Source organism: Macrobrachium nipponense, chromosome 33 (genome assembly GCF_015104395.2).
Source record: "Macrobrachium nipponense isolate FS-2020 chromosome 33, ASM1510439v2, whole genome shotgun sequence".
In the NCBI taxonomy this organism is placed as follows: Eukaryota; Metazoa; Arthropoda; class Malacostraca; order Decapoda; family Palaemonidae; genus Macrobrachium; species Macrobrachium nipponense.
Genome location: NC_087219.1, coordinates 43,239,379 through 43,266,538, shown reverse-complemented (window position 1 = coordinate 43,266,538; position 27,160 = coordinate 43,239,379). Strand labels below are relative to the sequence as shown.

The window sequence follows — 27,160 nt, the reverse complement described above, 5'->3', positions numbered from 1 at the left end:
AGTCGCTGCTGCTCTCTGTCTAGCCGTTCCCCGGAGAGCCGCTCGACCAGTGCAGCCCGATCGCCAGCAGCTCTCCTGAAGAGACTGACACTCCGTTCTTGGTCCGGCATTTCTCCGCAGGAAGACCGCTGGTCCAGACCGGCAGCTTGATCATCACCGTGGATCATGATCGCCTACAGTCCTCCCAGCCTACCGGTTCTGCTGGTAGGCAGGGGAGGAGCTCTCGTAACAGCTCCCCTGACTTAAGAGACCGACGCTCTGTTCCTTGGTCCAGCGTTTCTTCTCAAGAAGCCGCTGGTCCAGACCTGCAGCTCAATTGCCACCGTGGGTTGGTGATCGCCTGCTGTCCTCCCAGCCTACTGGTTCTGCTAGTAGGCAGGGTAGGAGCATCAGGTCTCCCTCACCTGTCCCTTCAACCTCCTGGAGAAGATCATGGGGGGCTGGCAAGGACGAATGACGCTTCCCAGACTCTCGGAGGGACCATCACTGCTGTTCACGTGACGGTCCGTCTGGACCACGCACTCAAGAGACCAGGGTGGGCTCCCCCTTCGGTCCTCTGGAGAGGTTTCGACCTCGACGAGGACTGGGACGCGTCGGAGGACGGTATCGGCTCTCTCCTGTCAGGTGCTCGCTCAGCCCCACCCAGACGATGGTCACGGTGGCGGCAGACGTTTAGCCTACAGTACAAGTTCGTAACCCTCCTCGGGAAAATGTTTTCTCCTGACGGTAACGTTTTCCTAGACTCTGAGCGGCGGTGATGGCTGCTTGTACTCGCTTCTCCGACTGCTAGTTCCGCTGGAAGGCGAGCGAGTATCCAATCTTCCTCCCCCATTCCCTCTCTCCCTATGGCTACGAGGGGAAGGGGAGGGATCCTGCAGAGCGTTCTCCGTAGGATTCCACGTTGGGGACTGTGTTCCTGGGGGGACCTTCGGATCCTACCAGACGTAAGTCCCGTTGTTGAGGAAGGATCTTTCCCCATCCTCCATTTCTACGGGAATCGGGAGGACCACCACCCGATGATCGTCTGACGAATTCGGTGGGGTTTCGCCGAGTGCTTAGAGTTCTTCGGAATTTCTAGCACGCTCCAAGTATTCTGGTCTTCTACGATCTGCAAACACTTGGGTGAAACCACGGTCCAGAGTGGGCGAGACGAGAATCCCAGATAATTGTTACTATGATAATCGGGAATCTCGCCGAATGCTCGAATTCCTGGAATTTCTAGCATTCGAGAGAAGCACTCCTGCTGAAGTAATATCATCTTGGGAAGGGCTCAGCCTGGATGGACCTGACAGTCCGTCGCCTCAGTAGGCGGCCAACCCCGGGATAGAGAAGAACGGGTGGGAACATCCAGTTTGGCTTGAACTATCATCTTCGGTATCCTGTTATCACCATTGAAGTCTTCCTTCAGGGGAAAACTTCTCCTTCACTCTCTTCATTAGAGAATGAAGGGTGTCGGCCTCCAGTCCTTATTCTTCTTCCTTGAATGGAAAAGAATTTAGGATGGAGGTCTATGTACAGGAACCTACAAATATACTATATATTATTGCCCTCGCGACATGATTCTGTTATCAGTTGAATTGTCCAAGGTGTAGGCACATACCGTAGTTAACTCTACGGGTTGTTACCGAGACGAATAGTATCTTCTTAATTGAACTGCAACTCGGGACTGCCTGCAAACCTCCCAGGAGTTACCAGTTTCGATTTTGAGATACTTATGGTATCGTTACAACACCACCACCTCAGCATTTGCACTCACTGAAATCCGTTTCGATTAAATGCAAATGCTCGAGCGTTTTTTTTTTGCGCTCAGTGGTTCTAGCCGAACACATTGCTTCTTGGAATGGATTACCTGGCAACTCAGGATGACAAGTGAGCGAGAGCTAGCGGTGTATTGGGCTGCCTGCCGCAGCCCAGTACCACCTGGCTCTCCGAGATAGCACGGTCGGTTTATGTCTCTCTCCTCTACAATGATTGACTACCGAACTGAATCTCTGCCCGGCAATCACAGACTTAGATCTCTGGTTGGCTGGAATTCTCGCATACGTGAATGACCATCTCTACTGCATCGCCTTGGACATTGCGAGAATTTTCAGAAAGAGATATCTCAATAGATTCTATCATCTTTCTGTTTACCGCACAGTAACAGAAGTCTGTAGCCTAGTCTCCCGCTGCATAGCACCTGCTGCTGCGATAATGCGGAATGATTTCTTCAGACATCTGACTTTGTCTTCTAAATATATCTCATATTCGTAGGTGTGCAATTGTTCATTGCTCACCCCAAATTGTAGATGTATAACTGAAGACATCGCCTGTTCCCCGCCCTGCCAGCTCTACTTCCAAGTATATAGATGTCCTCCCTGGATAACCTGGAAAGAAGATGATGATGATTCAGCCCATGAGAAGCGGTTCTTCAGGCAGTACATCCCTGTGTTTTCATTACTGAAAAGCGCTCTGCTTTCATTGCAACTACGAATTCTCACCGAACAGCAATGAAGTAGCGGTTTAGTGTTTTCAGTCCTTTGTAATCACAGGGATTAAACCGTCTTTGCGGGTTAGTGTCTTAGGCGGACTTCTATAAGTTCAGAATCTTGAGAATTACTTCTCTTGATTCGGCTGTGAAGATGTAGGTCTGCATTCACCTTACACCTTCGTCTTCAACAGCACAGTGTTGTTTCTTCTTAGCTGAGATTCAACTACTATGAGAACTTCTGTCTTGCCATCAGGGACCTCGGTCTCTAGAAGGCAATTGACTTTCGCCTGTTGGGCACATGCCTTGAGAGAATCATCATCTCGCCTTCCGGCATCGGTGGCAACAGATAGACGATTTGAATGGTCTCTCGGCATAGCCCTTCAAAAGGCGAGGGTCACATGACTATGCCTCGGATGCTTGGACAGCTCGCCTCACACAACCGAATGCAGTCAGTCGGCAGCTGTCGAAGCGTCCAAGACCGTCACGAGCTACGCTGTGGACTTAGTTCGGTTGTTCCAGATCAATCATTACTTCATCCTACTAGCTTGTTCCGGTACCCATAACCATCGACACCCACCATGGAGTGTCGGTGTCCTATCCACTGCGGAGACGAGAGACTTCGCCGCAGTGGGGTACGAGACCGCGAGAGACTTTGCTGCAGTGGGGTACGAGACCGCGAGACACTTCGCTGCAGACGGATAGACCAGTATGGGTACTGGACATCACTCCGAAGAGTATGTCGGACAAGAAGATGGATAGGTCATCGCGACCATATCCCTCTTTCCCTCCAGGACTGCCCACAGGTCCTTGGAACCTCATTTTCCTGGACCAGTGGTGGATGCTTGCAAGATGTGGTTGCTTACCCAGCTCTTCAACATGACAAGTTGCATCTCGTCCATGGTGTGCAGTTGTAGAGGTAAGAAGGATGCGAGTGACTGGCTCTCCCCCTTCCTCGCCTCGTCCATTCCTCGTCCTTCGGGTTGAGGATAGGACTCCAGCTCACACTGGCTGGTCGGACGATTGATGCGGTAAGCCTATACATAAGCATCCTTTTTATGTTTCTTATCAGAATCATAGAAGCAGTCCTGCTCCTTCCTCTAGCAAGGGGAGGAAGGAGACTGGCAATAATGCAAACCCTTCCCAGAACTTTGCATTAATGTCTCCGACGCCAATATTCTTTACAGCCCTTTTTCGGATGAGTCACGATCCCTCACTCATTTCGAAAAGGCCCAGAAGTCTGACTCTTGATCACGCAGCTCCTATACTCCGATCAAGTTGTCAGAGGCAGCAGGGCACTCCTCCTCGCACTTACGACCAGGAGGAGTAGCCTAGGTGTGCAGAACTCCAGTCAGTTTTAGAGGCTCACTCAGATTCCTCCCACCAATTAGTAAGTCTTCCTATTGTTAAAGGACCAAAGGTTTGTATTCGTATCGGAACAAATAACAATTTGTCGAAAATTGTAGTTTTCATAACTATACAAACCTAAGGTCCTTTAACAAATATGCCCACCTCATGCCACCCCTCAATCTGAACCTGGGCCGAAAGGCAAAGTGGAGTGTTTACATCCCACAGTAGTTACTGCCTAACCACCTTGTTCAAGATTCAACGGCTGTAATTCCAGCTACGCCGTTAAAGGACCTCAAGTTTGTATAGTTAGGAAAAATACAATTTTCGACAAATTATTATTTCTTGGCGAAATCCGTTATGGATTTAGGAATGTCGTTTCGTGCGTTGGTAGAGAAGTCAAGTGAAAAGGCCAGTGTTAGGCCAAGTGTCAGTGTCATGTCCGAAGAGGCGGCTGTCCGTTTCCCGTTCTCCTAGACGAAGGTCCCTGTCCTGCTCCCCAGCTCCTGGGAGAAGACATACCGGAGGTCGAAGGGAGACTGGGGGAGTTTGCCCACGGTCAGTCGCCGACTCTGTCGATGTAGTCGACTCGCGAGTGCCCAGGAAACGCCGCTAGAAAGGTGTAGATATCAGTGACATGCAGTAGTCGTCTGACTTGGAAGTGCATTCGTCTGTGTTGAGGTGAAAAGTGTGGAGTGATTTAGTGTCGCGTCCACTGAAGAGACATGCCCAGTGTGCGAGAGGGATGTCACCGCCTATTATGAAATCCAAGGAGCACTGGAGTCCACAACATTCCTGCAGTTTTGCTTCGGACCAGATTTTCCGGGAAAATCGTCAGTCCTCTTCAGATAGCGTAACTTCAGACGGAGTGAGACACTCACGTGCGGTACAGCGCTCGCACGCTTGCGAGGCTGGCTCCCCTCGTTGTGTGTTGATAGGAGTTTTCACTCGTTCGCCTCATACATCTTACCCTGTTTCGACTCGTTCGCCTAATATGTCTTGTGTTGTTTCGACCCCCAGTCGTTCGTTTTCAAAGAAGAGCCGTATGACAGCCACGACTTCGACTTCGACCAAGGATGATTCAAAAACCAAACCCTTGCTAGAGGATTCTGCTTTGAGCCCCTTTAAACATCAACTTCAAGAATTGATGGTCTTTATGAAGAAGACAATGAACCAGACGGAAGAAGAAGACTGGGTGTCGTCCGTCCTGTCGGAAGAGGAAACTCAAGACCAGGATTTGAACCCATCTTCTGCTTATTCTAGTCTGTTAAAGTTCCTTTTACAGAAATATCCGGACTTTTTTGAACCAGCTTTGCCCTCTTCCCCTCTGTCAATGTTTGTGAAGGATAGGAGATCAGTGCCTTCGGGGTTACCAAAACCAGTTCTTTCTCAGTCCTCGAAGAAAGCACTGAAGGAAGTAGAAGAGTGGCTTGATAAGAAGAGGGAGTCCGGCAAGGCTTCGATCGCCTACCCTCCATCGAAGCTGCAGAATAAAACCTACAGGTTTTATGCGTCAGGAGAAGTTCCTTCTTTGGGAGTATCTGCCTCCTCCCAAGGAGACTTCTCCGGCCTTGTGAACTCACACAGAAGAGCAGCATTCTCGGCTGCGAAAGTGTTGTTCTCTTCACCCGAGTTAGATCACCTGGTGAAGAACTTGTACAAAGGGATTGAAGTCTTCAGTTTTCTTGATTGGACAATTGCAGCGTTAGCCAGAAAAATTGAAGATTGCCATTCTCTGGATGAGGATTTTTCTGCGGACTGGCTCAATGTGTTATCCTGTGCGGATAGGGCAGTGAGAGACGGTTCAGGGGACTTGGCCGCCCTATTCACTAAGGGAGTACTCAAGAAGAGAGAACGGTGGTGCTCCTTCACATCTCGAGGAGTAACCATGAACCAAAAATTGGCTTTGTTGTTCTCCCCCCTTAGTAAATCTGACCTGTTCCCAGAAGAAACCATCAAACATGTACTGTCGGACCTTGAGAAAAAGTCCACCAATGATCTTCTGTCTCATTCAGCGAGAAGACCTAAGGAACCTCCAGCGACAGGAGCTAAAGCTTCCCCTCTACAAAATCATCCCTTTCAAGGAGGTAAGTCAAGGTGGCAGCAGAGACCAAGGACTAACCTATGAGCTACCTCCAAGTCTACCAAGAAACCTTCCTTTAAGACAAATAAATGATCGAAAGATCTTTCACACACCCGTGGGGGCAACACTCCACGACTGCTGGGAGGAATGGAGTCGAAGAGGAGCAGAACAGTAGGTAATACGTACAGGTGTTTCGAGAGGGATATGTGATCCCATTTACACAGGATCCACCACTGTCCAATACACCTGCCTGTTTGACAGCATACTTGATAGGATCAACAAGAGCTCTGGCTTTAGCCAAAGAAGTAGAAGAGCTCTTCAGCAGAGAAGCCATAGAGGAGGTAACAGACACGAACTCTCCAGGGTTTTACAGCAGGCTCTTTGTAGTCCCAAAGGCATCAGGGGGATGGAGACCTTTTTTGGACGTAAGCGCTCTGAACCTCTTCGTCCGGAAAACAAAATTCTGAATGGAAACCAGTCGATCGGTAATGTCGGCCATCCAACCGGGCAACTGGATGGTGTCTCTCGACATGAAGGATGCATACTTCCACGTCCCCATCCATCAGAGCTCCAGGAAGTTCCTGAGATTGTCTTCAAGAAGAGAGTTCCAGTTCAGAGCCCTCTGCTTCGGTCTGTCAACCACCCCCTCAAGTATTTACTGAGATTCTCGCTCCTCTGGGAAAGTGGCTGCATTTGATGGGGATCAACACAGCCTTTTACTTAGACGACTGGCTCCTGAGAGCCAGATCCAGTCGTCAGTGTGTGAAGGACTTGGAGAAGACACTTACTTTTGACACAGCAATTGGGTATTCTAATAAACACGGAGAAGTCCCAATTGATTCCAACTCAGAGGATTCTCTATTCAGGGATGATACTAGACTCTAGCTTTTCGGGCTTTTTCTCTCTCCCCAAAGAGGATAGAGACTTGCCTGTCGACAGTCCAGCAATTTCTGGTTCGCCCGTCCTGCTCAGCTCTCGAATGGATGAACCTACTCAGGACCCTGGCAGGACCCTGGCTTCAGTGGAGAGTTTTGTCAGGTTAGGACGCCTACACATGAGGCCGCTTCAGTTCTTCCTGAAAGCAAATTGGTCTCGGAAGACACGGCCAGACTCAATAGTTTTCCCTCTGATGGAAGAGATAAAGGTGGATCTTCGTTGGTGGCATTTGAGGGAAAGATTACAAGAAGGATTTTCCCTAGTCGTGTCAAACCCGGACCTGCAGTTCTTCTCAGACGCCTCAGACAGCTGATGGGGAGCCCTCCTAGGAGATGAGAGTATCAGGTCTGTGGATAGAATGAAAAAAGACCTTGCACATCAATGGGAAGGAATTGAAGGCCATCCTCTTAGGGCTACAAGCGTTTGACCATTTAGTCGCCAGAAGAAACATAGCGATCTACTCGGACAACACCACAGCGTTGTCATATGTACGGAAACAGGGAGGGACCCACTAGTTCTCTCTCAACTAGATAGCCGAAGATCTCCTCACCTGGACGAACGAGAAGAGGATCACCTTTTTTCCAAGATTTGTCCAATGGAAAATGAACATGATTGCAGATGAACCAAGTCGGGTGAATCAGGTGTTACCAACAGAATGGACTCTGAACGAGAGTGTGTCAGGACCTCTGGAAGCTTTGGGGAAGACCATCAATAGACCTGTTCGCACATCAAGGAACAATCGCCTCCCCATTTTCTGTTCTCCGATTCCAGAACCACTAGCGTGAAGAACAGATGCAATGCTACTAGATTGGACAGGACTGGACGTTTACGCTTTTCCTCCTTTCTGGATGATAAGAGAGGTATTAAACAAGCTTCAATCGCACCAAAATGTGACAATGACCCTAGAAGCGCCATTCTGGCCCAGGAAAGAGTGGTTTCCGGAACTTCTCAATCTGCTGGTGAATTTTCCTAGACTACTTCCATATAATCCATCGCTTCTCAGACAACCCCATTTCAACCGATATCACCAAGGATTGTCCGCTCTGCCCCTGACAAGATTCAGACTCAGGAACCTGGTCAGAGCAAAAGGTTTTTCGCGAAGGGCGTCAGAAGCTATTGCTAGCTGCAGAAGAAGCTCTTCTGCCAAGCTCTACCAGTCCAAGTGGAGAGTCTTTAGGTCACGGTGCAAACAACATAGCATCTCTTCTTCTGAAACATCTATAACACAAATTGCAGAATTTTTGTTATTTCTGAGAGACGCCAAGAAGTTGGCCACTTCAACAATTAAAGGATATAGGGCCATGCCTACATCAGTATTCAAGCATAGAGGCCTTGACATCTCTTCAAATCAGAACATCAGTGACCTGATCAGATCCTTTAGTTCCTCCAAGATTTTCAAGCTTGAAGAAGTGGAATGGAATTTGGATGTAGTTTTAAGGTGGTTCAACGGTCCCCAATTCGAACCGTTGAATTCGGCAACCTTGAGAGATGTAACTAGGAAGACACTATTCCTAGTTGCCTTAGCCACAGTGGGAAGAGTTAGCGAGTTGCAGGCGACAAGTAAGGAAGTGGGTTTTGCCCAGGGCAATGCAGTTTGTTCATATGTAATAGACTTCCTTGCTAAGAATGAGGATCCTTCAAATCCTTGGCCCCGTTCTTTCAAGCTAAAGAACTTAAAGGACTTAGTCGGGTCGGAAGATGAGGAACATACATTGTATCAGGTCTGAGCCATCAGACACTACCTGACTAGGACAGAAACTGTGAGGGAGAGTCGAGCCGACTCTGGTGCTCGGTGAAAGACCCGTCTCGGCCTCTTTCAAAGAATGCAGTGTCCTTTTTCCTGAGGAGTTTGATCAGAGAAGCACATGCCCAAACTCAGGAACATGCTTTTAATGTGCTGAAAATGAAGACGCACGAGATTTGTGCAGTAGCAACGTCTTTGGCTTTCAGACAAAATATGTCTCTATCCTCCATTATGCAAACAACATTCTGGAGGTCGAATCCTCCATTATGGAAACAACATTCTGGAGTTTGAAATCGGTGTTTGCATCGCACTATTGGAAGGAGGTAGAAACTACTTACGAAAACTGCTTTAGATTGGGACCGTTGTCAGTAGCGACTATGGTGTTGGGAGAGGAAGCATAGGGGGACCCAGTTTTTTCCCCTCTACTATTTCCTCGCCTTGGATTTGAGGTTTTTGAGTTTGTGGGAAGCCTGGGGGGTACATGTACTTGAAGTACCCACCAGTTCTTATATCTGGTTAAGGGTATCATATGGTTTTTAGTGTAGGTAATGGTGTTATGTGGTTTTTATCTGGTCTTTTCTTCCAGGGCAAGGGCAAATTATTGTTGTTTTGTCAATCCCACCATTAGTAGGGACAACCCTGGCCATTACTGCCATGTCTCCTACATGTAATGAGAACACTGACCAGAGGCAGTATCTACCTGTAGCTGCTCTCTCACAAGGTAAAGGTACTGCAAACATTATATATAATGTGAGCACATGATTATCGTTTTTTGTTAATAAAGCTGTCCATATACCCACCTTCTGGGTAATGTGGAGTCAGCTAATGTAATTGTTTGGTAAGTCACTTATGTGAAAATGATATTTTAATGATAAAATAAGGTTTCACATATACTTACCAAACAATTGCATAATCAGAGCCCTCCCTTCTCCCCACAGATGGATGTTGTGGCTCAACGAATTGAAGAGTTTGGCTCAGCAGTACCAGGTATTCCCAAAAGTGGGCGGGATCTGTATCACCTACACAAACGATGGCAGCGCCGCCACCGCCGCCAGGAATTTGAATTTTCGACTGCCAGGTAAGAAAGTGTACGGCTAATGTAATTGTTTGGTAAGTATATGTGAAACCTTATTTTATCATTAAAATATCATTTCTGGGCTCAGCTCGTGTCGCTGCGCGAAATATCCTTTAATCTATTATTTCTAGGGTAAATGTACTAACACATACCAGAGAATAAATAAATAAAGAAAAAGGTCAGTACAACTGACTCGCTCACCTCCAAGAGGGTGTCGGTATGAACACTATGGCGAGTGAGACCACTACCACGAGCCGAATGCCAATAGAAATCTCCCACTACAAAATCTCCACAAGAGGAGAGCCGACCCACAGAGTGGGCAGCAACTACTACTACTCCATCCCATGCTGCCGACTGCTGCGCCTCTGGTGGACATCCTTTTCAGTTAGCGCACACGATACACACGTGCCCTTTTTTACTCTGTGTTTTTTGTGCCCTTTTCTTTGGATTTCTTTATCATGGAGCGTGCAGCCATCGCAGCAGCTAAGTTAAGTACTCAGTGTTTATTGCTATTGGTTTTTTCCGGCCCTGAGCCCGTATTTGCCGTTTTTTAGGTATAAATACGAACTCTAGGTCGGAAGCATGGCAGCATGTTCTGCCTCGTGGTGGGTTCGTTCTTGGTCACCCATACCCAGAACATCCCCTTACTTAAGTACGCTCTATTTTAATCATCCGCTTTGTTTAGGCGGGGTACGGTCTACACGGTTTTGTCATGCATGCAGTCGTTTACCTTATGTAGGCTCCTTCCATCCAGACCCTAGCCACGGCTCTTAGTATCGGCCTCGGCTAGCTTTGAGTGGTAGACTTTCCTTCGGGTTAATCGTACACTCCTGGATTTTTTCTCCTACTATTTTGTTTTCTTTCTTTCATATTATTCATTTGAATTATTTTTATGTTATTTGTTTAGGTTAGTAGGCGTCTGGCTTTGTTTAGCCTAGGTGTTGGCCCATGGGCCTTTATGCTACCGCTCTTCAGTTCGGTTGCTTCCCGATAGCATCTCTCTGATCAGCTGGTTATGTTCTAGGCTATGTTTGTCCATTGTTTTGTACTTACCGCCCCATGGTCACTACGTGATCACGGGGCAGCCAGACGCCTGTCCAGTCACCTTCCCCCCATCCCGCTCTTCCATAGAGTCGGGGGGGGTGGGTCGGTCTGCCCATGCTCGCTCGCATACCCGAGCCCGCCTCCCTCTCTCCACCCCCCGGCGGAGGGAGTAGAGGGACGGAACAGACCCAGACTGGACTCGACCTCTCCGGCTTCTCGGTCCGGCCGGATGGTAAGGTGGGGGGGGACTGGCCTTTCCCCCCTCCGTCCGTTGCTACTCCGTCGCTCCGTTGCTAGCCCGAGTCTGTATGTCCTCTCGCTCTTTCCCACCTTACTAGGGCTCCTTTACTACCGGAGACCTGGCATCCAGCGGAAAGGTGCTAGTCCACCCAGCAGGGTGGACCGGGGCAGACAGTTGGTCCCTCTAACCACTCCGTCTCGCTGAGTTACGACACTCCGCCACGCACTGGACTTAGTCCGGTACGTTCGAGTTTTATAGGTTTAAGATCTATTTCGTTAAACTATTAAGTTTATCTTAGCTACCTTAAACCATCCCCCCTCCCTTACCTGTTTCACCGGATCTCTCCGGGGTTATAGCCTATTCAGGCGATAAGGGAGGGGTTATGCCCAAATTTTTTCCGAGCTCCGGCATGCAACGGAGTTCCTCTGTCCTTTAGCCTGTAAGTGAGAGTCTTTAAGATACTCATGTGTCTTTTCACGTTACGACCACCACTGTGAGCATCCGGATGCGCCGCCACACTTCAAGACCCATGTGGACATGAAGTTTGCCGTCCCATGCTCCATGCGCGACTCCGCACGGGGACATCCAGGTCTGGTACACGAGACGTGTACCATCTGTTATGATCTGGTGAGCCAGCTCTTAGACGGGGTAAGTATTCCAACTCCGTTAACTGGTCTTCATTTGTTATAGTGCTTAAGTTTTTACATTAATCCCTAACTTAAGATAAAATTCATGGGGTTTTGTAGCCCCTATAATTTTAAGTTAAGCTTTTAAATTGGTTTTAGTTTTAAGTTTAATCTTAAAATCTAATCAATACCCTCTCTTCCAGGCTCCGGCTGTGAGGGATACCGCACTGGCACCCTGCGGGCCTGGGTCGGCGGTTTTGGGAAGAACGCCGCCAAGGGTATGCCCTACATTCTTGAGAAGAAGTTGGCGGTACTAATCTTCCCCGGAGGCAAGGCTACAGGCTACGTCGACCCAGCAGAGGCGGCCCCGACTATCGCTTTCATCCAGTAACAGCTGGCTGCCTCGTTGACGGACCAAGGCCAGGACATCTCCTCGGAAGTCGCGCGCTTGATATTAATGTTGAACCACCTATGGTAGGTGTAGACGACCTGTTGGTCGAGGTAAGTACGTTGGACACCCAAGGGATGCCCTTGGGTGCTACTGGATCTTCTACCCCTGCAAACCTCTCCATCCTTCCAAGCTTTACGGGTAATGAACTTTATACTTCTCCTGACGCTTCCGTTAGACCCAAGGTCAAAGGTCAAGCAGTGAAAACCTTGACGAAGACGTCGTCGTCGTCTAAAAAGTCGGCGTCGGCGTCATCTTCCTCTCGTAAGTCTCCGGCTAGGAATCCCGGAGCAGAGAGATCTAAAGCTTCTGGGTCCGGCTCTAAGTCCTCTAGGAGTAAATCCTCCAGGGAGAGATCTCATACTCCAGCGGAGTCGTCAGTTCCGCTTCCTTTGGTTCCGGTTCAGAGCCACCCTTCCCCACCTCCGCAGCAGCTCCGCTTTGGACTCCAACGCTGGTCTGTTGCAACAAGTGGGCGATCTGGTTGGTTCTCTGAAGAACAGCATGGAACAAAATGATCTCCCGGTTGTCTGATAGGATCACCTCTCAGGACAACATTATAGCCGGACTTAGCCAAGCTCCACTAGCCTCTTCTCCATCTTTCAGCACAGGTGGAGCCCAATTACCCCCGTATGACTCTCTACCTCCGTTCTCAATGAACAACCCTTGGAGAGTAGCGTCATACGCCCCCTTCCAGGACGGGCTTATCTCTATCCCGGAATGTGGAACTCGGAGGATTGAAGACTTCGAGTTCTACCCGGAAGACCTTCAGCCTCCGTTCATCGGCTACGCCAGGCTCACCGCCTCAGCCATGACTCGGGACGATAAGGTACCAAAGGAGACAGTCCTCTATTCACGAGACCAGGCTCAGAGAGAATGGCTCAGGTGTCTAGAGGACATGGATTGTTCCAACACGAAAATCCAACCTTTTAAGAGTCCGTTTACGATCTTTACGATGGAAGAGGGTACCCCGCTCCCTTTCTTGACAAAGATCGCGACAACCACCATTCCAGCAGCCCAGAAGGGGGATTCCATGCCTCAGCTGAAGGAAGCAGATCCTACGTCTCCTTTACTTCCTTCAGCCGGTGAATTGTGGGAAGATTTGCCCAACCCACCTTCTCAGCTGGCAAACTCAACCAGACTGTGCTATGGAGCAGTTTTGGTGAGAAGCTACCTAGGCTTCCCGATAGCCTTATTCAGGCGGAATTCGATTCCAAATCGCGGTTAGCCAGATCCATTAATTCCATGGCTATGACCGAGGTGGCTACCATTGCCTATGGATCGGAGCCACTCTTTAAGCTTCTTACCAAATCTTTGACTCAAACGGTGCAGTCGGATATGTTTGAGTTTCGCCATATGCTAGGACGAATTGTAGGAAGCATGTCCCTACAAGAAGCAACAATTCGGCACGAGCCGAATAAGTTGCTTACGTCAAGCATCTGGGGAGCAGACCTCTTCCCAGAAGCAATGGTGAAGGAGGTTCAAGCAGAGGCTACGAGATTGAACCAAAGCCTTAAAGACCGTTGGGGTCTTACGGCCAAAAGACGGCAGGATCAAGCCGGTAAGGGTAAGGCTCAAAGGAAACCCAGACGTTTCCAGCCCTACCAGAAGAAGCAGCCACGCTTTTCTCAGCAGGTTCCGGCTGTTCCCTTGGTGCAAACAGCCCAACCCTCTACCTCAAAGGCTCAATCGCAGCCGATTTATGTTATCTCCCCTCAGCCTCAACCCTCCACCTCTTACGCTCTCTCTCCACCAGCCTACAATCAGGTCTTCGAGGGTCAAGCTTCCCAGAAGTATGACCGCTCGGGTAAGGGAGGCAGAGGTAAGCGATCCTTTCGTGGGAGAGGATCGGGAGGTCCCTTTAATAGAGGCAAACATTTCAGGGGAGGCCGAGGAGGCTACCAAAACCAATGAGGAATTTCAGGTAGGAGGGAGGCTGTTTCACTTTCGCCACCGGTGGAACTTCAGCAAGTGGGCTCAGAGCATTGTGTCAAAAGGCCTGGGTTGGAGCTGGTTAGCGAGCCCACCCCATCCAGACCTTTCCGCCAACTCCTTCCAAGGAATTGACGGAGTATGCGGAGGATCTCCTTCAGAAAGGAGCTATAGCGAGAGTCAACAGGTTAAAATTTCAAGGTCGCTTGTTCAGCGTGCCAAAGAAAGGCTCACAAAAAAGAAGGGTAATCTTAGACTTGTCCCGCTTAAACTTAGCCATTCGCTGCGACAAGTTCAAGATGCTCACGATCTCGCAGGTGCGGACCTTACTTCCCCGTGGGCCGTCACCACCTCTATCGATCTTACAGACGCTTACTATCATATCCCTATTGCAAGACACTTCCGTCCGTATCTGGGCTTCAAGATAGGAGACCAGACATTCTCCTTCAAGGTAGTTCCTTTCGGGCTCAACGTAGCAACCCAGGGTGTTTCACGAAGCTGGCGGAAGTAGTAGTTCAACAACTAAGATCGCAAGGGGTTATGGTAGTAGCGTATCTCGACGATTGGTTGATCTGGGCTTCAACAGTCGAGGAATGCACAGAGCAACACTGAAAGTGATTCAGTTCCTGGAATATCTAGGCTTCAAGATAAACAGGACCAAGTCAAGACTCACTCCAGAGTCAAACTTTCAGTGGCTAGGCATTCAATGGAATCTATCCTCCCATATACTCTGTCGATTCCATCAGCCAAGAGGAAAGAAATAGCGAAGTCAGTCAAGCAATTTCTGAGTCACAAACTGGCGTCAAGAAGAACTCAGAAAAGATCCTGGGTTCACTCCAGTTTGCATCAGTGACAAACTCCTGATGAAAGCCAAACTGAAAGACCTAACCAGAAATCTTGGCGCTCACGAGCAAATGTCAGGTCCAGGGATAAATTATCCTCAGTTCCTCTGATTCTACGGAATCGACTCCGGCCGTGGGCGAAAGTCAAGAACTTATCGGTATCAGTGCCCCTTCAGTTTCCTCCACCAGGAATTACCATCCACACAGACGCTTCATTAAGCGGTTGGGGGAGGATATTCCCAGTTCAAGAAAGTTCAAGGAACCTGGTCACCTCAGTTCCGTCAGTTCCATATAAACGTTCTGGAAGCAATGGCAGTGTTCTTGACTCTGAAAAGGTTACTCGGCCTGGGCCACCCAAAGTTATCCCACATAAAGCTAGTCTTGGACAGCGCAGTGGTAGTACATTGTATAAATAGAGGAGGCTCCAAATCACGTCATCTAAATCATGTCATGGTAGCCATCTTCTCCCTGGCGGACAAGTTCAGTTGGCATCTCTCCTCCACCCACATAGCTGGAGTGAGAAACGTCATAGCAGATGCTCTATCCCGATCAGTACCTCTAGAGTCGGAATGGTCACTGGACAACAGTTCGTTCCAATGGATTCTTCAGAGAGTTCCAGGCCTACAAGTGGATCTCTTCGCATCTCAAGCGAACCACAAACTCCCATGTTATGTGGCCCCCAACCTGGACCCTCTGGCCTATGCCACGGACGCCCTGGCTCTAGAACGGAACAACTGGGAGAAGATTTATGTCTTTCCTCCAGTGAATCTTCTCATGAAGGTATTGAACAAACTTAGGACATTCAAGGGTCAAGTGGCTCTAGTAGCCCCAGACTGGCCGAAGAGCAATTGGTACCCTCTTATTCTGGAACTGGGTCTTCGCCCTCTTCGGATTCCCAGTCCCAGGCTCTCCCAGTCAGTACAAACGAAGACTGTGTTCGCTTCCTCAGGGATTCTCAAAACCCTAACTTTATGGATTTCATGAAGTTTGCAGCGAAAAGGGATGCGAATATTGACCCTCAAAAATAAAATTCTCTTCTTGGAATCCGAATAAAAAGAGATTCAACTTTGAGACAGTATGATGCTGCTGTCAAAAAGTTAGCAACCTTCCTGAGAGAATCAGATATTAGGATCATGACAATCAATTCGGCTATATCCTTTTTCAGATCCTTATTTGAAAAAGGCTTAGCAGCTAGCACGATTACGACAAACAAGTCAGCCTTGAAAAAGATTTTTCAATTTGGTTTCAACATAGACTTGACAGATTCCTACTTCTCGTCTATTCCCAAGGCGTGTGCTAGACTTAGACCTTCTGTAAGGCCTACGTCGGTATCATGGTTCTTAAACGATGTTCTAAAGCTGGCTTCAGAAAACTGATAATGACACATGCTCGTTTTATTATGCTCTTAAGAAAAAACTCTATTTTTATTAAGCTTGGCCTCAGGAGCTAGAATTTCAGAACTGTCGGCTTTATCCAGAGACCCGGATCATATTCAGTTCCTTCCCACAGGGGAAGTTCTACTTTCTCCGGAACGTAGCATGGAAGGTACTACCCCTTCCACAAGATGTATCTCTTTGCCCAGTTTCAACCTTACGAGCCTTTCTGTCTAGGACCTCCTCATCCTCATCGGGTCCTCTCTTTAAGAGAGAAAAAGGTGTACTTTATCTATTAAAGGCATCAGGCAACAAATCCTGTACTTCATTAAACAAGCCAATCCTGACTCTTTTCCAAAGCACATGATGTCAGGGCAGTAGCCACCTCAATTAACTATTTCCAACATATGAACTTCGATGAGTTGAAAAAGGTATACTGATGGAAATCGCCGACAGTGTTCAAACGTCATTACTTGAAGTCCTTGGAAGCTCTGAAATTTTCAGCTAGTAGCAGCGGGTAACATAGTTTCCCCTTTCCCCCGACTCTACCTAATCTTTAGTAGAAGATCCAGTCCTCCTTTCTTTTACCTGCCTCACCCAACAGTTCGTCTATCCCTGCCTTGTTCATCTACGGTTACCTTGTGTCTTAGCTGCTTTTATGATGATGTGGTGGGTGTCCCTTATTTTTTTGCTAGGGGCACTCACAATTGATTGTGAATATTGATCTCTTGGATGTCATCCCCTTATTTTTATGCTAGGGGATACATCTTATTTGTAATGGTTACGGGGTTTTGTATATTAAGTTATATACATCCTTTATATGTTATTATGTTGAGTTTTGTTTTGTTCAACTTATTATGTTAATTGCTCTGGATTTCTGATACATATCTTTACACAGATACTATTTTGGTACAGATATACCATATTACCCCTGTATATATATAAATTACCTTAAGTTAAGGAAAATATTAGAATTAAGTTTAATTTAAGCATATTCTAATTTGTATCATTGTGTTTATGTATCTTTATTAGCAATTATATTCTTTTATTTTATTTTACCTTTTATTTGAGACCTATTTTTTGTTTTGTTGAATTTTCTTTACAATCTTGTGCTATTTCTCTGGTACGATTTCGCGCAGCGACACGAGCTGAGCCCAGAAAAGGATTTTTGACGTAAGGAAAAATCTATTTTCTGGGCGATTGGCTCGTGTCGCCAGCGAAATCCCGCCCTACCCATCCCATCGCCCAAGATTGTCTGCTTAACTTCAATGATTGGCCGACCAAGAGGCGCAGCAGTCGGCAGCATGGGATGGAGTAGTAGTAGTTGCTGCCCACTCTGTGGGTCGGCTCTCCTCTTGTGGAGATTTTGTAGTGGGAGATTTCTATTGGCATTCGGCTCGTGGTAGTGGTCTCACTCGCCATAGTGTTCATACCGACACCCTCTTGGAGGGTGAGCGAGTCAGTTGTACTGACCTTTTTCTTTATTTATTTATTCTCTGGTATGTGTTAGTACATTTACCCTAGAAATAATAGATTAAAGGATATTTCGCTGGCGACACGAGCCAATCGCCCAGAAATAGATTTTTCCTTACGTCAAAATCCCTTTTTTGTCAAGAACTCATTCTTTGTAAATGGCTTGCCTGTTGTTAGTTTCCTTTAGGCTCAATATGAAATAGAATTTTAGAGCAAATTATACTTGCTTCCATTTTGCTTAAATCAAAACATTTTTTAGTGTTTGAGTAATGACTGAAAGGAAAAACTGGATTTCACAACGATTAGTGTTTCTTGTCCATTTATTTTATTTTTAAATTGATTATTTGAAGCTTAAAATGTTTCTGGTTACTCTTTTACTGTATAATCTCCCATTGAAGCAAACTTAGCATTGGTTGTATCTTGGAGGATTAGTGTCATTTATTGTTTTTCATTGACTGTCATCTATGCATAGGTATGGGGAAATCAACGACATGTTTCTTGCTCTGGAGGGAGAGAGCTGTTTAGATTACACTTATGATAACATGATCAAGGAGTTCCAGGCCACAAGCTGGGAAAATAACACAGATGTAGGAGGTAATGTTTCAGTATTTGTTTTTGTCTTGTACATAAATTTTTTATGCCTTAAAGAGTTGTATTTCAGCTTTTTTGTTCAGCCTATTTTTCTTGTCTGAATGTTGTAACATATTTTTGTTGTTTTGAATGTTGCATACAGAATTTGTCAGGTTTTGAAGTGTTTTGTAAGATTTCCATCTTGTTAGTACTGGCAGTCCCTGGTTTACAGGGCGGCTTCTGTTCCTGGTGGCATGCCGTAACCCGAAAAGCACTGTAAACCGAAACATCATAATAATAATGTGAATGAGTGGCACTCGTGGCAACGTAAGTGCCATAAAACTTGCTTGCAGCGCAGGTAAACCGTTTATGGTGCCATAAAACCAAGTTAACGGCTCCTTGAGCAAAGTACCATAAAGTCAGAATGCCGTATCCTGGGGACTACGTACCTGTATTATTTTGTACTCACATTCCTTTACTCATGGGTCCACATTCACGTGCTTCACTTTTTACGTGTCTGCAGTACTTAATACCAATTCCCTAGACCATTTCTTCATCAGCTGGATTGCAACTATTCATCAATATTTCTAGCTCGTTATTCCACTATTCTCATCTTAATAATTTTTTTTATCCTTTTATTGTCTAGGAGCATCATATCTTTGCAACTGTCAGTTGCAGTCCAGTGTTTTTTATTTTTTTTATCCGTAAATTGAGTATGTTTAGCTTTATTTCAGCTCAACCCCATTACAGTAGCACCTCAGCAAAACCAACAACTTACCGATTTTCATTACGGATTGAATACTTCTGAAGACCTCAGATATAACAGAATACGTACAGTGGTACCTCGAGATACGAGCAGCCTAACATACGAGTTTTTTGAGATACGAGCCGGAGCTCTGGCCATATTTTCGTTCAAGATACGAGCCGTGTTTCCGGAGCGTCCCGCTAGTTGTGGCGCAGGGTTGAGCATCATCCGAGAGCATCTCTCGCTCACTCGCACGTGTTACCCGCTTGAATCAAAGTGTATCTTGTGCGCTGTACTCTTTTTTGCTTGATTTTTGCATGATTACTGAACTTTTTTGTGTGTTATCATGGGGCTAAAGAAAGTGAGTGCTAAGGACAATGGTGACAGGAAGAGGAGGATGATGTCGATAGAACTAAAGCAAGAAATACATAATAGAAAAACATGAGCGTGGCGTACGAGTGACTGAACTCGCAAAGATCTATGACCATAGTACATCGACAATTTGTACGATATTGAAGCAGAAGGATACCATCAAGAGTGCTACACCAGCAAAAGGAACCACAATTCTTTCCCAATTAGGGACAAATATCCACGGGGAAATGGAGAAGCTTCTGCTCGTGTGGGTGAAAGAGAAGGAGTTGGCAGGAGATACAGTGACGGAGACGGTAATTTGCGAGAAGGCACGAAGTATTTATGCCGACTTAGTGAAGAAAGAAGCGTCAACTTCTAAAGAGGCATCAGAAGAAGCGTTTAAGGCAAGCCATGGCTGGTTTGATAATTTTAAGAAGAGAACTGGCATCCATTCAGTGGTGAGGCATGGCGAAGCTGCGAGTGCAGACGTGAAAGCAGCCGATACATACATCCAAAAGTTCGCTGCGCTTGTTGCGAGGGAAGGCTACATCCTGCAACAGGTGTTCAACTGCGATGAAACGGGCCTATTTTGGAAGAAAATGCCACGGAGGACTTACATCACAGCAGAGGAGATGACGATGCCAGGCCATAAACCCATGAAGGACCTTCTGATTCTTGCATTATGTGCAAATGCTAGCGGTGATTGTAAAGTGAAGCCACTGCTAGTTTATCATTCGGAAAATCCTCGAGCCTTCAAGACGCACAAGATACTGAAAGAAAAATTGCACGTTATGTGGCACGCCAATGCTAGGGCATGGGTTACGCGGCAGTTTTTTACTGACTGGGTAAGTCTCGTCTTTGGCCCTGCAGTGAAGACGTATCTGCAAGAAAATAAACTCACAATGAAAGCATTGCTCATCCTTGATAATGCTCCAGCCCACCCACCTGGTCTTGAAGATGATATTCTGGAGGAGTTCCAGTTTATCAAAGTACTCTACCTCCCACCCAATACGACTTCAATCCTACAGCAAGTAATTTCCAACTTCAAAAAGCTGTACACGAAGCACTTGTTCTCCTGCTGCTTTGAAGTGATGGAAAACACAAATCTAACCCTTCGAGAGTTTTGGAAAGATCACTACAACATCGTGATCTGTCTATGTATCATTGACTTGGCATGGCAAGGGGTAACAAGACGAATGTTGAACTCTGCATGGAAAAAGTTATGGCCTGATGCTGTTGCAGAAAGAGATTTCGAAGGGTTTGAGCCCGAGACTGAGCAAGAAGAGTTGGAGGAGATTGTATCTCTCGGAAAGTCGATGGGTCTGGAGGTAGATGAGGGTGACATCAAAGAACTCGTCGAAGAACATGAGGAGGAACTCTCAACTGAGGAGTTGAAGGAGCTGCAGATAATGCAACACACGAAGGTTCTGGAAGAGATTAACACGACTGAGGAGGAGGAAGAGTCGGAGGAAGTGATTTCTACTGGTGAAATTAAAGACATGCTGGCAATGTGGGAAAAGCTGTCAAATTTCATTGAAAAGAAACACCCAGAAAAAGTGGCAACTGGTTGTGCTTCAGCACTTTTTAATGACACTTGTTTGTCACATTTTCGAAGCATTTTGAAAGGCAGGCAAAAGCAAAGTTCTTTGGATACATTTTTATTGAAAAGAGCTGCGAGTGAAAGTACAGAAAGTGTAGCCAAGAAGGCAAAAACAAGTGATAATTAAATTTACGTAAATGTTAAGCTTAGTTTAGTTTAAAGTTAAGTGCATTGTTTTAAGTTTTATTTTTCATTTGAAATAAGGAAAGTGTAGTTTTAGTTTTAAAGTTACGAAAATAGTTTTAAGTTCTAAAAAAGCGCCGTTTACGTACTTGTCTAGAGTGCCTACATCCCTTCCCCCCTCCCTCCTCTTTATTTCTTTATTTCATATTTTGTTATGTATTTGTTAATTATAGATGTCGCACAGGCGGCTGTAGCCCTTGTCAGGTTAGAGTCGGTACTGCTAAAAGCCCTTCACCTTACGAAAGGAGGCGCTCTCCTCCGGTTGCTCATTCTTCTCCCAACTTGATGGACAGGAAATGGAAAATAGATCGGAATTGGAAGCCAATAAGGGGGCAGGTCTCTCAGTTTATAAGACCTTAGCGACCTTTTTTTTTATTGAGAGAATCAGTTCATTACTAGTAAGAGGATATTAAAATCATCCTCCTAAAAAATAATGCAACCAACCATTTACAGAAAGAGTGGCAATCGTTTGGAAATTGAACAAGATTCGTACGAGCTCTCATACATTAATTAGAGGCTCTTCCAGATAATAGAGGCGTAGAATACGGCCTTATCTCCAATAAAAGCTTGAGAGATTCTCTTCGATCCTCGGTTTTCATTTGCGATCTCTTTCAACTAATACTAATTTGGGTTTATTGACGAAAAGAACGAAGAGAGTAAGATTTCCATTCTCTCTCTGCATCGGAGAGGAAAGAATGTAGTAAGAAGATTTGGTGTATACGACTACTGAATGACAAGTCATATACGCATACCATAGTTGCCTTTGTGGTTCGCTACAGAATTATCTATATCCTTACAGGAATTTCCTAGTAAGGACTTCGCTTAAAAGGTTTGTTACGACAATACCTACTCAGCTTCGGTATTTAACAAAGGTTGTTTGGCTTAAATATGCATTATTGAGAGCTTCCTTAGGCTCGAGAATAATTTTATTATATTCCTTCATTGAATGGAGTAACTGGCAACTCAGGAAGAATGCAGCCAGGCAGCGAACGAGACAGCTGTCATTGTAAGCCAATACAGTATTTTCCAGTTCTCTGTCATTAGCAGTTGGTTACATCTCTCTCTTCTATGGGATCGAATGGTTAACTGTATATTCCCCCTACAATCATGGACTTAACCTCGATTTGAGGGGATTTATAGGCAAACATGAATAACATGATATTCATTTTGCTAAGGAGTTTTCAATAAAAAGATCCCTTGTAACCTTGCGGTAATGTTTACCGCAATGTGACAGGATTATAGGAATGAGACAACAATAGGAATTTAATGCAGTAGAGCTATATATATTATTTGATGCTCTCATGCTTACAGAAGCAAAATAATGGACTTGCTAACTTTTCGATATAGCGAGTTATTAATCGAAGGGTTCAGTAACCTCTCTGACAGCAGGCTCGGTAACGGCACGGTTCGTTCCTGATTTTGTTCCCCGTCTAACTGGAGGGGTGTTCGATCCTAAGGAGGGACGAAATTATTTTTTCAAATCAATTTGACTAATTCCACAGCTCTCTCATATCTCAAGGAGTATCGAGAATCTCTTTGTTCGCCCGCCCATGTTCGCGTTAACAAGAGAGAACCTGTTTGGAACACAGACACGGAACGTAACGATCCTTAAGAGGTTTGCTGCACGATGTTGCACGTCCGTGAGAACCTTCTCGATCGACGATATAACTATTGACTTATGTCTAATCTTAGTTGGAAAGAGAGTTGTGGAAACCTGCGAGATGTCTTCTTCATAGATCTCTTCGCAAGGTGGAAGACGAACAGGCTTCCTCTAGACTGCTTCCTTATTCTCAAACCAAGAGAGGTAGCAATATACGCCATTTTTAGTTTAAATGGGGAATAAACTTTAGTCTTTTTTCCCCTAGATATATTAATTCTTAACAGATATTAAGATAAATGGGCATCAAAGGAAGAGAGGATGGTACTTTATGCCTCATTTTGGCCTTAGAGACGTTGGATTCACAGAAGTCACGTTCTTCTCACAGCATGTTTTGGAAGGCTTTTCCAAGTGAGTCTGGAGATTCTATCAGCATCTATTATAAATGGACCTTAACAACCTCTACACTCTAAGTCTGTCCGCGTGCAGACTGACCAGAAGTGGACATGAATGAAAGGATTTTTCAAGGTAAATGACAATATTCATGGCCAAGACATAGAATTGCTGCAGATCGGGCTAGATGGAATGAGGAAACTGTCCTCTTCTGATACCTCTGTGAACCACATAGCGGTTTTTTCTTCCCTTTCAGAGGGAAGAATCAGCTTTGTATATATCTGCTATCAAAGAACGCAGTAAAAGGCTATACTCTGTCTATACAAGGGGAATTAGAGATAGCAGAGGATTAAGATCTTCGGGATCTTATACGATACCTCAATACGACAAGAGTAGGATATCATGTACTTCGAATGGGATCTTTTGTGGCCTCAGATTCCGTGTTCCGACAAGATGGAACTACTCCTCATCAAACTTCTTTGAGAAATTTTATGAGGGAATTCTTTGTTTCTCTTGGCCCTAAACGACCAAGAAGACAAGTGAATTTTTTGTGCATTGGAATCTCGCATCAGATTCAATGGAGACTCGGCAATGGGTTCTTGCCAGCATAGTATGTCTGGCAAAAGAACTAAAACCCTCTATTCCTGACGCAACGCTTTCAGATAGAAGTTTCGCTGCCCAGGTTTAAACGTTTGCCTACAAAGTCTTTGGGATGCGATGAGGGCTCAAAATGCTTCCCAAAAGGTATTCAGAGGGATACAATAAAGAGCTAGAAATCAGGAGTCCTCCCAATTTCAGCTCGGAGTCTCCTTCGACTTCCAAGCTCCTTCCCTTCCTTCGGAAAGGATAGAGAAGATTCTGCAACGAGGAACTTCATCAACAAGTAAGAAGAGATCTCGTTAGCAACGGAAGGATTCAAGAAGGATCCTCCTCGGAGGAAGACTCTTATCTCTCGTACTGTTAGATATCCTATCGTCTAATGGATGTCGCTGACTACAATCACCTCCCCTTGTCAGAGAGGCCAAAAGCTCAAAGTGGAAGAATTTCTTCCACCCTTCTCCAATCTCCTGATAAACTATTGTGGGAGGTTCAGGACTTTCGGACAATGTAGCGCCAACCAGGCGCCAAATGCCAAAACAGGCGTAAAAAACGCCAGAGGCAGACAGTTTCAAGGAACACTGTCATCGTCTGATGAAGAGAAAGAGGGGGCCCCCAACCTAGCGCAGATGCGCTAGAGGCGAACAAATCGGACAGATAAGAGTGTCCGATGTGGACATCGCCAGACATCCTCGAGACTCTACCAAGCTCGAAGCTCCAGCAAGTGGAGAGGAGTCAGCCAGGCGCCAAGCGTCAAATAGTGCCAGTCTGGAGCCAGGCGCGAGGCGCCAGCCAGGAGTCAGGCGAAAAGCGCCTTCTAGGAGCTAGGTGCCAACCAAGCGTCAGGCGCCAGCCAGCATATTCCCGGACTGCGCTGAGGCTTCGGCCAGGCTCCTCCAAGCTCCTCCCCTAGAGCTCTGTGGGCGGAGATATCTCACTCCCCTAGCAGATGACGCATTTCGCTCTGCCAGCTTATTTTGTTGCGTTTTTATTATTACGTATTATGTTGTGTAAACATGAAATTGTGATATATATCCATATTTTACGATAGCAGTATGCATATTTTTCTATATAAATCAATATTATTCATAAATTTATTACAATATGCTGCTAGCCCAAGTTCGTTTAGCGAAAGTTTTGCAATACGATCCGAACGGATGCTATGACATTTACACGAATATATACACATTTCATCGGAATTGAAACTCAAAATGTGACAGTTAGTGGTGTTTCCAGATATTATTATATATATGCACTTGGTTAATATGAGTAATAGTCAAATGACTAGCACATTTAAAGGAAAGGAGCTTCGTTTCCTAAACCCAAAGTTTTGTTTACATTCGTCAGCTGACGTATGGCCTAACTTCTTTGGGCGGAGATATCTCACTTTCCTTGCAGACGATGGAGGACGCATTTTGCATTTCGCTATGCCATACTGCCCTCTTCATTCTTCTCGCAGTCATTAGCTTATTTTGTTATGTTTTTTTTATTTTTATTTAAGGCTAGGCTTCTACATGCTGCCATCTGTTGTCTTATGTACTACTCACTCACTATGTTCATTCTTCTCGCAAACATTCGCTGGTTTTAACTTTGTATTATCTTGAATATGTTATGTCAGCATGAAATTTGATGTATATCCGTTTTTACGATAGCTGTGTACGTATTTTGCTATACGTATAAAACAATATTATTCATAGATGAATACTGTTTATTATCACTATTTCTTCATCCACTGTGAAAACTACCTTCATATTGGCAAGAACTGCGTATACACTTCTCACTTATTATTTCCGTGATCTTCAGATTGAACTTTTTTTATTTATTAGGACTCGTGTATGTATTACCTACTAGCATCCATGCCATGTGCGTAGGAAGCTGCTTATATAATTATCTACAGACATTTATAGTAATGTATTCTGTGATGCTTTCCATATTCCTGGGTATGGGATGGCTGATATATATTAGATGGATACTGTTTATTATCACCATTTCTTCATCCACTGTGAAAACTACCTTTACTTGCTACTTGTCGCCTACTAGCATCCATGTGCGTAGGAAGATGCTTATATAATTATCTACAGGCATTTATTATAATAATGTTGAAAATGGGTTTATTTTTTGTACAATATATTTTTTTGTTTAGTATCCTCGCACTTATTAACCCTCCCACTTGTCCTTTTACTACAAGTCTGCAGCATGTAAGACTATTGATCTCGCTGCTTCATACTATCATTAGTATTATTTAGCAATAGAGGCTGATGCAAGATATTTTCACAGTATAGACATTTATTTTTTAAACCCCCTTCATGTCCATGCTTGATGTACATAAAAGTTCATTTATGCACATTGTACTGCAGTGTAGATGATGGAAAATTGATGACTCAGGTTGTAACAACAGGAAAAGCATGTATGGACTATTGTCATGTAAGTGGATAAGACCCCATCGACAAAAGACCATTAGATTCTGTCGAGTAAGTGGATAAGACCCCATTGACAGATCTACAAGAACTCTTAGCCATAGGTCACATTCTCGCTGAGGCTCTTGAGACGAAGCAGTCTACTAGCAATAGCTAGGAAGTCGACCCTTCGTCTAAACAGATAGGAACCAAGGTTTTATTTATTTATTACCTACAACGTATGTTGTTTACCTGTCTAATCAGTAATTAGCTGTCTCTTACCCTCCGCCAAAGGTGCCAATCAGCTAAGTATATATCTGACAGGGAAGTTGAATGTATGAAAATGATATTATTATTGTACAATAAAGTTTCATACATACTTACCTGGCAGATATATACGATTAAATGGTCCATCCAGCCTCCCCTCAGGAGACAGGTGGAAGAAAAAATCTGGTTCTAGAACGGCAATGGTTCCTATTCCTGCCACCCAGCGGCAGGCCGGTAGATCACCTGACCTACCTGTAGCGTGTGCCGCGAAATTTGAATTTCTGTCGGGGACGACGGAGTCTATAGCTAAGTATATATCTGCCAGGTAAGTATGTATGAAACTTTATTGTACAATAACAATATCATTTTTCAACTTGGTTTGTCAGTGTTCGAAGGTGAATTGTAAGTACGTACTGTCTTTTTCATCTTTTATTACATTGATTTTATGGATCATCGGACATGGAGCTATCCCCGCGCCCCCCCCCATCAACCGTAGATGTACCCGGGGGTGGAGGGCTGCAAGTGTGGGGTCTTTCGCTCTTTCCGAAGATTGATCCTCATTTGCGCTCGGTGCTGAGGGTGGGAATGCGCTCGGCCCGAGCCTAGTATTTGTTCCGATACGTAATACAAACCATCGGTCCTTTAACAATAGGAAGTAGCTAGCGGCAGCTGGGACAGTCGTAAGCTTCGAACAAGGGGAGAACGGTAGTTAACTGCTTGTCCGATCGTGCGCGCGCCCGCGCGCCTGAGAGGTGAAGAATCACTTTTGCTTTCGGCTGGGGGTGTGAAGGACGTGTTCGTCATCGCTCTCTGCCTGCTTCATCGTCGTA

The 27,160-nt window shown here is 45.5% G+C and overlaps 1 protein-coding gene across 1 annotated transcript in view; it reads left to right on the top strand.

The window, feature by feature from the left end:
• Positions 1–27,160, top strand: part of LOC135203127 (putative serine protease K12H4.7) — a 232,294-nt gene that overhangs the window by 94,883 nt on the left and 110,251 nt on the right. Inside the window, exon 7 of the mRNA XM_064232771.1 lies at positions 18,104–18,225. Coding sequence (XP_064088841.1) covers positions 18,104–18,225 — 122 coding nt within the window. The remainder of the gene's footprint in view (positions 1–18,103; positions 18,226–27,160) is intronic.